Source organism: Oryctolagus cuniculus, chromosome X (genome assembly GCF_051225735.1).
Source record: "Oryctolagus cuniculus isolate XC-2025 breed Fujian yellow rabbit chromosome X, ASM5122573v1, whole genome shotgun sequence".
Lineage (NCBI taxonomy): Eukaryota > Metazoa > Chordata > Mammalia > Lagomorpha > Leporidae > Oryctolagus > Oryctolagus cuniculus.
In genome coordinates, this window is record NC_142888.1 from 2,691,148 (window position 1) to 2,702,664 (window position 11,517).

The 11,517-nt window shown below is 44.0% G+C and overlaps 1 protein-coding gene across 2 annotated transcripts in view; it reads left to right on the top strand.

The window, feature by feature from the left end:
• Positions 1-11,428, top strand: part of TXLNG (taxilin gamma) — a 60,619-nt gene extending 49,191 nt beyond the window's left edge. Inside the window, exons 7-10 of one of the 2 annotated variants that reach the window (XM_002719921.5) lie at positions 1,705-1,779; positions 5,276-5,368; positions 7,611-7,706; positions 8,439-11,428. In XM_002719921.5, coding sequence (XP_002719967.1) covers positions 1,705-1,779; positions 5,276-5,368; positions 7,611-7,706; positions 8,439-8,777 — 603 coding nt within the window. In that variant the 3' untranslated portion in view covers positions 8,778-11,428. Of the gene's footprint in view, positions 1-1,704; positions 1,780-2,589; positions 2,623-5,275; positions 5,369-7,610; positions 7,707-8,438 lie in introns of those variants that run through there. The other variant, XM_089324953.1, reaches the window with a different exon arrangement.
• Positions 11,429-11,517: the final 89 nt, after the last annotated feature.

The following is an 11,517-nucleotide window of genomic DNA, read 5'->3' on the forward strand; positions in this document are numbered from 1 at the left end:
CATTCTCTATTCCCTCAAGTAGCCCAGGCCCAGTTCCTGAGTGGTCCTGGTGCTGAGAGCTTGACCCACTGACGGGAGGGCTAGACACAGTTTTCACATAGCCAGGCACTGGTGTGCAGCGTTTACCTGAGAATGCTTCTCATTCCAAAAGTTGCCTGTGTGTATGTTTCTCGTTGCTCAACAGGACTTTGCAAGGCTTTTTTGGACTATGTGTGACAGTTTACTTCAGGGACTGAATTTCATAACTGCCTACTATGCAGCTTCACCATATAATTTTCTTGAAATGCCGAGTGTATAAATTAAAAGCTCCTACCCCATCTCCCCTGGCTTTTTTTTTTTAAGTTTATTTATTATTTATTTAAGAGGCAAAGTTACAGAGAGTGGTCTTCCATCTGCTGGTTCACTCCCTAAGTGGCCACAACGGCTGGAGCTGGGCCGATCTGAAGCTGCGAGCCAGGAGCTTCTTCCAGGTCTCCCATGCAAGTGCAGGGGCCCAAGCACTTGGGCCATTTTCCACTGCCTTCCCAGGCCATCAGCAGGGAAATGGACGGGAAGTGGAACAGCCAGAACTCAAACCAGCACCCATATGGGATGCAGACGCCACAGGCAGATGCTTGACCCACTATGCCGTAGTGCCACTTTAAATATTTTTATTTTGTTTACTTGAAAGGCAGAGTTAGAGAAGGGGAGAGACAGACAGATCTTCCAACCGCTGGATCTGCTGGTTCACACCCCAAATGGTTGCAGTATCTAAGGCTGGGCCAGGCTAAAGCCAGGAGCCAGGAGCCTGGAGCTTTATCTGGGTTTCCTATATGGGTGCAGGGGGCCAAAACTCGGGCCTTCTTCTACTGGTTTCCCAGGCCCATTAGCAGGAAACTGTATCGGAAGTGGAGCAGCCAGGATTCTAAGTGGCACCAGTGCACTGTATCACAATACCACCCCCCCACCCCACCCCACCCCCCGTGTTTTAAAATACACTCTCAAATCAGGTTTTAGGCCGGCGCCGGGGCTCACTAGGCTAATCCTCCGCCTGCGGCACCGGCACACCGGGTTCTAGTCCTGGTCGGGGTGCTGGATTTTGTCCTGGTTGCCCCTCTTCCAGGCCAGCTCTCTGCTGTGGCCCGGGAGTGCAGTGGAGGATGGCCCAAGTCCTTGGGCCCTGCACCCACATGGGAGACCAGGAGAAGTACCTGGCTCCCGCCATCGGATCAGCGCAGTACGCCGACTGTGGCGGCCATTGGAGGGTGAACCAACGGCAAAGGAAGACCTTTCTCTCTGTCTCTCTCTCTCTCTCTCTCTCTGTCCACTCTGCCTGTCAAAAAAAAAATCAGGTTTTAGATACACTCCATTATCTTCCTTTTTGGGGAATAGAGTCTTCCATCTGAATAATGTCAAGATTCTGAGCCATGTTAATCTGCTGATACTAGACATCTATTTTCATTTAAAACACAATAATTTAACCTTGAGTTTTGTAAATACTTTTAGGCCTCCAGGGTACTTTTTCAGCTTAAGCAGTAATAGATTATTCCTATATTCCTAAGTATTAACTAGTACAGTAGTTCGAAGAAATAGGTAAATGGCAATCGATGGAATGGAATCTTCCATCTGGAGACCTGTGGTTCTTGCTGAAGTAGAAGGATGAAGCCTAACTATGGTCATTGGACATTGTAGTCGTGTTTGTAACAGAATGTTTCTGTTTTCTAGTTATTAAAAGAAGCAACAGAGTCAAGGCACAAATATGAACAAATGAAACAGCAAGAAGTACAACTGAAACAGCAGGTAACTTCACAGCAGGGGATAGAGTTTACAAGAAAAATCTGTGGTTTATTTGATACATACACTTTGGATCTCCTCTCAGATGGGTTTTTGTGTTCCCAAGCAGAGCTGATGAAACACAAGGAAAGGTCAGTAGCACTCTTGGATGGTTGGTCACCCGGTCTTCAGTGTCCTCCTTCCAAGATCCCAGATACTTCCTCCTTTTCTCAGTCTGCTCCTACACATGTCACCTGGTTTCCCAATAAAGGAAAACTGGAGACATCTAGACTTTAGTTGTTTTGTATCAAATTGAACTATATAAAATTGCTGAAGAAGTTAAGGCAAACTTTTTTGAAATACAAAATAACATTTTTTCATAGAGTTTAATCTGGTGTCTGTTCACTGTAGAATTGTATGCTTTGAGCACATAACCTGTTTTTGAAACTGCATGTGACCACAAAGTTCTCCCAGGTAGAGTTGTTTTTTTGTTCATTTGTTTGTTTTTCTGTGGGGCCCTACCCTCCTTTTCAATCCAGACCCCATCGGTGTTCAGTTACAATCTATATGGTTGCCTCATCGGGAATGAGAATAGCAGGTGCTGTCTCCGTACTCAAAGAAAAAGTATAGGAAACATTTTCCATGTCTTTCTTGAGAGGTGAAATTGGGTGTTTATACCCATAATCATCCTTTTCCAGTTAACTAGATTACATTGTTATTTTAGAAGTTTATTATATAAGTTTATTTGTAAAGGTACAATTAGTTCTAGAGTATACCAGTACATTAAGACTGGGATGAATATTCATTGGTGCCGCATCTGTCCTCTTTTCTCTTTAGGAATGGTTCACGATGTAGTGCTATTAACTGCCTATAAAGCTTGCCTAATGGTGAAAAATCAAGAGGCATGAGATACCAGAAATCCTTGATACACTAGGAGCCCTGAACCCCTTATCAGCACTGTATAATCAGTTGTCCATAGATGGCTTCAGAACATATTTTTGGATGTGGGACTCACTTCTGATGCTGCAGAATTCACCAAAGGGCCTTCTACCAAAGCCAGAGGCAAACTCCGATTCTCTTGTGCCACCAGTGTGGCTTCTGCTTATCATTTGTTCCACCCTAGTCCTCTTACCGTATCTGGTCATTTAGTTCTTTTTCTGCTCCCTAAATGTGGCTCTCCTTCCCAAGAGTCTGTCTCATTCTGTGCTCTTAGCATCTCACGTCCCAGCATTCGCTGCTGGCTGCTGTGTCTTGGCCCACTGTTTTCAATCTACCCTCCTAGCTCCAGGTGTAATGGTACTTACCTGCTTATTGCTGTCTGCTCTGGGCCAGCCTGGGACTCTCAGATTTTACCTGGATGGTCCATCTTCTGTAAACAGGCCGTGCTGAAACCGTCATATTTCTCATCTTCATGTGCTAGAAGTGCTCTTTTGCTCTGAGTGCCACCATTGTCTCTGACCCCAGGCCAATAGCCTCTGGAACTGTCGGTGTATGCCACTTCTACTGGTAGTGTAGGGGTTCAGAAAGTTCATGGAAAATGTGTTATGAATAAACTATGGGTGGATTTCAAAATTATTTTGCACCAAGATAATTTTTTATTTTTTGTTTAGTTTTTTGTGGGTTATTGCTGTGGTGCAGTGGGTTAAGCCACCATCTGCAGCACTGGCATCCCATATGGACACCAGTTCAAGTGTTGACTGCTCTACTTCTGATTGAGCTCCCTTCCAGTACACCTAGGAAAGCAGTGAAAGATGACCCAAGTGCGTGGGGCCCTGCCACCCAAGTGAGAGACTCAGATGAAGCTCCTGACTCCTGCCTGGCCCAGTCCTAGCTGTTGCAGCCGTCTGGAGAGTGAACTAGCAGATGGAAGACCTATCTGTCTCTTCCTCTCTGTCACTGTAACTTGCAAATAAATTTATAATTTCAAATAAATATATCTTAAACATATATAATTAAGATTTATTTATTTATTTGAAAAGCGGAGTGACAGAGGGAGAAAGATTTTCCATTTGCTGATTTGCAGGCTCCTCAAGCCAGGAGCTTCATCGGAGTCTACCAAGTGAGTGGCAGGTGCCCAACCACTTGGGTCATTTTGCACTGCTTTCCAGGTACACTGGCAGGGAGCTGGATTAGAAATGAGCAGCTAGGACTTGAACTGATGCCCATATGGGATGCTGGTGCTATAAGCTTAACCTACTGCACCACCAAATAATATTCTTAAATGTATTTTCTAAATTTATTTGAGAGGCAGGGCAAGAGAAAAAGAGCTCCCATCCACTAAATTACTCCCCCAAATGCCAACAATGGCCAGGGCTTGGCCACGCTGAAGCCAGAAGCTAGGAACTCAAGGTGGGTCTTCTGGTGGGCGGCAGAGATCCAAGTACTTGAGCTATCACCTGCTGCCTCCCCGGGTGCTCATTAGCAGGAAGCTAGATTCAGGAATGGAGCCAGGGAGTGCAACCCAAGCAATCAGACATAGGTTATGGCCATCTCAACCACATACCCACCCTAAACATTTTTTTATTAAAGATTTATTTTATTTATTTGAAAGAGTTACAGAGAGAAGTAGAGACAGAGAGGTCTTCCATCCACTGATTCACTCCCCAGATGGCCACAACAGCTGGAGCTGTGCCAATCTGGAGTCAGGAGCTTCTTCCTGGTCTCCCACGCAGGTGCAGGGGCCCAAGGACTTGGGCCATCTTCTGCTGGTTCCCCAGCACATTAGCAGGGAGCTGGATTGGAAGTTGAGCAGCCAGGACCTGAACCTGTGCCCATATGGGATGCTGGCTCTGCAGGTGGCGGCTTTACCTGCTGTGCCACAGTGCCAGCCCCAGAAAGATTTTTCATCCACTCTCCAAGTGCCTACAGTAACCAGGGCTGGGCCAGGTCAATGCCAGGAGCCAGGAACTCCATCCATGTCTACGAAGATGATGGGTAAGCGTCCAAATGCTAAGGCTGTGTTCGGTTCCTTCCCAGGCACCTTAGCAGGAAGCTCCATGGGAAGCAGAGTAGCTGAGACTGAGATGTGGACATCCCAAGCCGTGGCTTAACCTGCTGTCTTACAGCTCCCACCTCTTAGCTTTTTTTTCTCTTTACTCCCACTGAATTCTTTCTCCCCAGCCAAACCAATTCTTTACCTTCTGCTGCATTTTTCTGCCTGTGTTAAGCCAAGAGACATCCTTAATGTCAAGCTAAGAACTATGCTGGTGGTATTCTAAATGCATGATCTTTTCCCAAGGACAGTTGTCAGATAAATGAAAGGAGCGGGGTAGTTTATGAATCATTACACATGTATGGAGCCAACAGAGATACCGCATTCCTTAGGCTTTCTTATAGTTGGTGGGATGGAGCTTATCTAAGTTCTAAGGCATTTCTTTGGGTTCTTAGAATTTCCACTATGTCTAATATAGAAGGATTGGTGTGGCTGTTTATATTTCTCTTGTTTAACATTATATTCATTTGAATGTTTGGGAATTTGGATTATTTACCTGGATCTCAGAACATTTCATACTTTTTTCTGTAGCTTTCTCTTTATATGGATAAGTTTGAAGAATTCCAGACTACTATGGCAAAAAGCAATGAACTGTTTACAACCTTCAGACAAGAAATGGAAAAGGTATTTGCATATTTTAGGAGTTTTTTACATAAAAGGAAATTTATCATATGGGCTGTTTTGAGCGTGATTACTAGCTGCATGGAAGAGATTCTGTTGTTGGAGTACTATCTTGAGTTTTTTTTGACTTTCCAGTAACAGCATTCCGCCATTTTGCCCTCCATGTACTCCCAAGTAGCTAGTGGTCTCTATGCCTTCAGAATTGTCACAGTGAACTCCTTTGTTAACCATTTGTTACAAATAAAGTCGTGAGTTTTGTTTGTTGTTTAACTCTGGTTCTTTCACAAAATTCAATGTCCTTGGAGATTGAATTATTTAGACACCTAAACCCAGAAGAGTAATTATATATTTTGGTGGGTTGAGATCTCTGGGTAGATGGATATTGGTGTTTCTGCCCTTTTTAAGTTTTTTTTTTTTTTTTTTTTTCTGAACTTTACTCCTGCTGAATTCTTTCTCCCTCAACCAAACCAATTCTTTGGGTTCTACTTCATTTTCCTGCCTAAATTAAGGGAAGAGACATCCTGGATATCAAACTAAGAACTGAAATATGTAATTATATCCATATATATTCAGTATTTACTTCCTGTCTTCCCCTTAAAGCAGGTTTTTTAAAAAATGGTATTGGCTTGGAGACAAGTCTAATAGTGCCTGGCACTCTGTGAGCATTCAGTAGGTGTTAGTCACTAGTATTAGCTCTTACCTAGTCGTGTGCTCTCTGGGTTAATGTCCCAGTTGTTACAGGGTGTGACCAGAGACAACCTGTTAACAAGATTTGCCCTTCATGAAACAGTAATTCAGACATTGCTTGGCATATTCACTTTGCTCAATTACCATGTGCTGAATGGTGCTCAAGTTACTACCTTGGGGTATTTTTAGACCTAGTAGTCTGGAGAATTCCATAGGCAGCAGATTAGTTCTTTCAGTGGAAATTCCAACTGAGGGGTAACAGTAGGCACAGCCAAAGGGTCATTAGCACGTGTGCTTTGGAGTGGGAGAGAATTCAAGGCCAACTCCCTAGTCTGCTCTCTGGAGAATCTTCTGGGACTGGAACACGTTCCTCCTCAGTGTAGTGGCTAAAGAGATTGTCAAGGCTCAACATGCAATTCAGATATTTCACAAGCTCTTCCCACGGCCCTTTGTCCCATATTGCCTGTCTTAGTTTTGTGGGTGATTACCTAAGGCACAGGGCATGGCCCTGTTTTACCGTTTCCCTGAACAGCACCTGGCTCAGTGCCCTGACTTGGATCAGAGCTGGTGGACAGTCGGCAGTGGGTAAAGGAATATTGAGAATATGCCTGATTGATGGCCACACATGAGTCTCAATACGAGAATTTCTTTTTTTTTTAGACCTTTTTTTTTTTTTTGACAGGCAGAGTGGACAGTGAGAGAGAGAGAGAAAGGTCTTCCTTTGCCGTTGGTTCACCCTCCAATGGCCACCGCGGCTGGCGCACTGCACTGATCCAAAGGCAGGAGCCAGGTGCTTCTCCTGGTCTCCCATGTGGGTGCAGGGCCCAAGCACTTGGGCCATCCTCCACTGCACTCCCTGACCACAGCAGAGAGCTGGCCTGGAAGAGGGACAACCGGGACAGAATCCGGTGCTCCAACCGGGACTAGAACCCGGTGTGCCAGCGCCGCTAGGCGGAGGATTAGCCTAGTGAGCCGCGGCGCCGGCCAATACGAGAATTTCTAAAAAAAAAAATTGAGTTCCTGTAGCACAGATTTATGAATGCGCCCAATTTTTGGACCCACTTTAGCAAAATCTGAAGTAAAACAGCCTTGTGATTTGTGAGAATGACCAAAGTATTAGGACTGTTTTTATCTTCAGTGGAGTTTCAAAACCCCTGTGGTCTTATTAGAGGGCAGGGAGGAGCACCAACTCATAGTCCTCGGGCAGGCTGAAAAAATCTGTCCTTGCAAGAATTTGAAGGGTGAGCTTCATATAGCTTTTCCATACAGTATGGGGAGAAGCTTTTCCCCTGCGCCCCTGGTGGTAACACTGCTGCACTGCAGCCTTGCCTTAGGATTTCAGAGTGACGTGGCTGACGGCTCCCTCCATGTGCTGCTGCCTCTGAAATTAAGATTCCATTCCTCTCAGGGGAAACCTCTGCTTTGGTTCCACCCTAGGAGCTTCAGAGAGCAGCCGTACTACCAGCTGGTCTAGATGGAGGTGGGGTTGGGGAAGGGACATCAAAACTTCTGTCGAGGAACAGTGGGGAGAAATAAATGTAATTGTGTTGATTCACAGATGACAAAGAAAATTAAAAAACTGGAAAAAGAAACAATAATATGGCGTACCAAGTGGGAAAATAACAACAAAGCACTTCTGCAAATGGCTGAAGAGGTGAGTTAGCTTCCTAAGATGTATTCTTAGTCATGGGGCCTCAGGAAGTTGGAGAATCAGGGTAGAGGACACTGTGATGAGAAGACTCGAGTGGGGTCAGGGTGGGGAGAGCAGCTGAGAAGGGTCTGTGATACCTTTCCTGGCGGTTGGGTTAAGTTTAGGTGCAAGTGAAGTTAGAAATCTCCCATCTGCTGGCTTTCTTCAGATGGCCACAAAGGCTGGGGCTGGGCCAGGCCAAAGCAAGGAGCTTCATCTAGGTCTTCCACATGGGTTCAGGGGCCCTAGCACTTGAGCCCTCTTCTGCTGCTTTCCCAGGCCATTAGCAGGGAGCTGGATCAGAAGTGGAGTTGCTGGGACTTAAACCAGCATGCCAGTATGGAATACCAGCATCCCAAGTGGCAGCTTAACCTGCTATGCCATGATACTGGCCCTGAATTTTAAGAAACATGACTAAAATTCAATTTTGTTATCCTGAACAGTCTTTCAGCATGCGTATGTATGCAATGAAGCCAACTATAATGCTAGGCGTCACAAAAAATTGAACATTCAATAGGTATCAGGATGTGGAGCAGCCAGGACTCGAACTGGTGCCCGTATGGGATACCAGTGCTGTGGCTTTACCTGCTAAGCCATAGTGCTGGCCCAATTTAACTTTTCTTATGTACAAAAACCTGATATGTATTTCATAAGGCTTTGTAAATCTCATCCTTCCCCCTCCGCCTCCCCCAACAGAAAACTGTCCGTGATAAAGAATACAAGGCCTTTCAAATAAAACTGGAACGATTAGAGAAGTTGTGCAGGGCTCTTCAGACGGAAAGAAATGAGCTCAACGAGAAGGTGGAAGTCCTCAAAGAGCAGGTCTCTGTCAAAGTTCCAGACGGGGAGCTGGCCATGCCTGTGATGCAGCCCTCCAGCGGCCCCGGCCCGGATTCTCCCAGGGAGCTGTATACTTCCTGCAACAGAGCCCTGGGGGTACCGCTGGAGGCTGCGCCCGAGGCAGCGTGTGAGCCGAGTGCTGCCCAGAAGCCCCCTTCCTGCGTCTCGGCCCCAGGGGTTGAGTCAGTTGACTAGGAGGACGTGTGATCACTGTATTGAGAGGTCTATTTTGTGTATAACTTTCTCTGTGAGTAGTAACTATTGGTTTTGTGGTGAAAATTTTCTTACTTTTTCTACCATATCTGTATTTTCTTAGAACTACTGGACTTAAGTGGTACAGGAGGCTGCTTAGCAGATCTGATAGATTTAATCTCTTCACTTCCCTCAGCTGTGTTGCACATCCACCTCATGTCCCCCTTCAATGGAATGCATGTGCTCATTGCCTCGTCCTTTCTCTTCCTGCTCCGCATACACGATTACCCCAGTGAGTTTCACTCAAGACAGGGCCAACTATTTCACATTTTATGTGAAAATATTAGCCTCAGCCCCCATTAATATTATTCAAAAAAAAAAAAAAAGGAAACTATCAGGATTAGTTTTGCCTAATAGCCATCTGAATGCCAAGTAAAAATAAAACTTGTACTGGTTCAAAACCAAGCATAGCATATTTGCTTATGTTTAGCTTTTTGGTAATATTTACATCACTTGAAGAATTGAGATGGCTGTAAGCCTCTTTTGGCAGGATATGTATACAGAGATGTCACTTGTGAACAAAGTAGCATGTACAGGCAAAGCACTGGACAAACAGGCTGGCTGTGTATGTGACTAAAAATAGTCCTACTGCTTTGGTTTTGAAGTCAGAATCCATGTGTGGAATTTGTACCACCTGATTCTGTTTGTGGATGGTAGTTTGCTTCGTTCCCATTTGGGTGCATATTCTCCACTTCCCACAGAAAGCTGGTTATTCTGTGAAAGCTGCTATTGATGTGTGCGGTCACTCAGTCTCTTGTTAAAAGTGATGAGGGCATAGTACCTGTAGCTTTCATTAGGCAGAAGTTCTTCTGCCTTCTGGCTACTTGAAAGTTGGTTTCAGTTGTTAAAAGGATCCCACCAGCAAGTACTCAAAAGTATTTTAAAAAGGGAATTTTTAATTTTGGATCAGTACTATAGCTACATGAAACTGCTTTCATTTTTAAAACACTGGAGCAAACATGTTTTAAGTTTGGGAGAACCTGACAGAATGTTAAGTGGTCAGGAACTATTATGCCTTCATTGTTTCTCACCACTCTGTTCTAAGCTGTCCCCCCACAGTATTAGCCAAGGTCTCTACACTTGGAATGGGGGAAATTGAAATTAAGCACATAATTTTTGAATTAGTTCTTTAACTTCCCTTTTTTTTTAAGCATTCAGTGGTGGCTCAGTTATGTTATGCAAATGATTAATCAGGCTACACTATAGACTGTCCCTGGTGTGATCTGCATCGAAATGCTTTGAAATAAAAAAGGTTTTATTACAGGTGATGTTAGCACATTCCACAGAGCAAAACTATCAAACTGATACTTGTTAAATTGCTTACTGGACTGAATAAACTCTTTGGTCCAGTTAAAAGGGTTTTCTCTTGTTGAGTTTACTTTGTAAAGTCCTGTCACAGTTATGGTCTAAACTGGGTTGGATTAATGGAGAATTGTTCAACAGGTAGGAAATCCAAGTTCCCACCATCAGTAATCAAAGGGCCACACAGTGGAAGACAAAGTAGGTTATCTTCGCTGGCAAAAGCGAGTTGGAGGTGAAAGCAATGCCCTCTGACAGACTGACCTTTATACTCTCAAACCCACTTCTGCTACTAAATGAAATACTGGACTCACTTCCCTCAAGGGAAATGAAGGTATATATCTGAAATATAATCTACTTTAAAATTAGTACTAATCACACTTTACAAGAACTCTGCTGGATGTACAGCTCTTAACATTTTATCAAGCCATTTGTGTAACCCACCACGTTTCTTTGTGGTGCTTGTCCTATGTGGAAGATTGTAAATCTTGGACCTGTTGCATATTTTTAAGGGCTTTATAAAGCAATGTGACTAACAGTACTTGGCCTGCTGCTTTTGGCTTGCTACGTATCTTTAGGTAGATGCTTTCATGGTGTTTAAAAGGATATGGATTCTGTCTGGGATGCATTTGGTGTCCTTTCAGAATCCCCTCCCATTACCCTGTGAATAAAAAAGGGACTCTCTGGGAAGGACACCCTCCTAAAACAATCACCTCACTGGCCCAATGTTGTGGCTTCGTAGCACGCCCTGTATCTACCATATTCTAGAACACTGTAATGCTACTAGGCTGGCCCAGAAAAGTTTTAAATGTTGAATTCACTTAAATTGCATTTGTTGCACCACCATGGGATCTTGATGTGTATTATTTAATAGTGGCAGTAGACTCCAAGGTGTAGCAAAAACTTGGGTCTGGGTTAACAGACCACCTCCTTCATCCTCGGACTTGTAGGAGTACATTTCTTGGTCTTAAGACCATTGTTTTTTAGTTATGTATGCAACTGCCTTTATTACACCTGGTTATCACAATTCAACTCTCAGGTGTTGCAGAAAAATCTACCTCTTTCAGACTGTAGATGGAAATAACTGTGAAAAAAATGATGCAGATTATCTTCTAGTTTGTGCTAAACACACTGCTTTATTTTTACAGCCCACGTCTTTCATGAGGATACGAATTGTTAAGAGGCAGTCTTGTTTTGCTTTTCAAAAACATTTTGTAGAGATTTTTCACTAATGTGAATCTGATTTTATCTACTCAATTCTGTATAGATTAAGTAAATATGTATGATAAATTTGACAGTTTCTGTGTATTCTTTTGTTGTTCATGTGACCTCAACTGTGTAGGAAGTCCATAGGTACCCATTGTCCTTTCTGCTCAAAAATGCG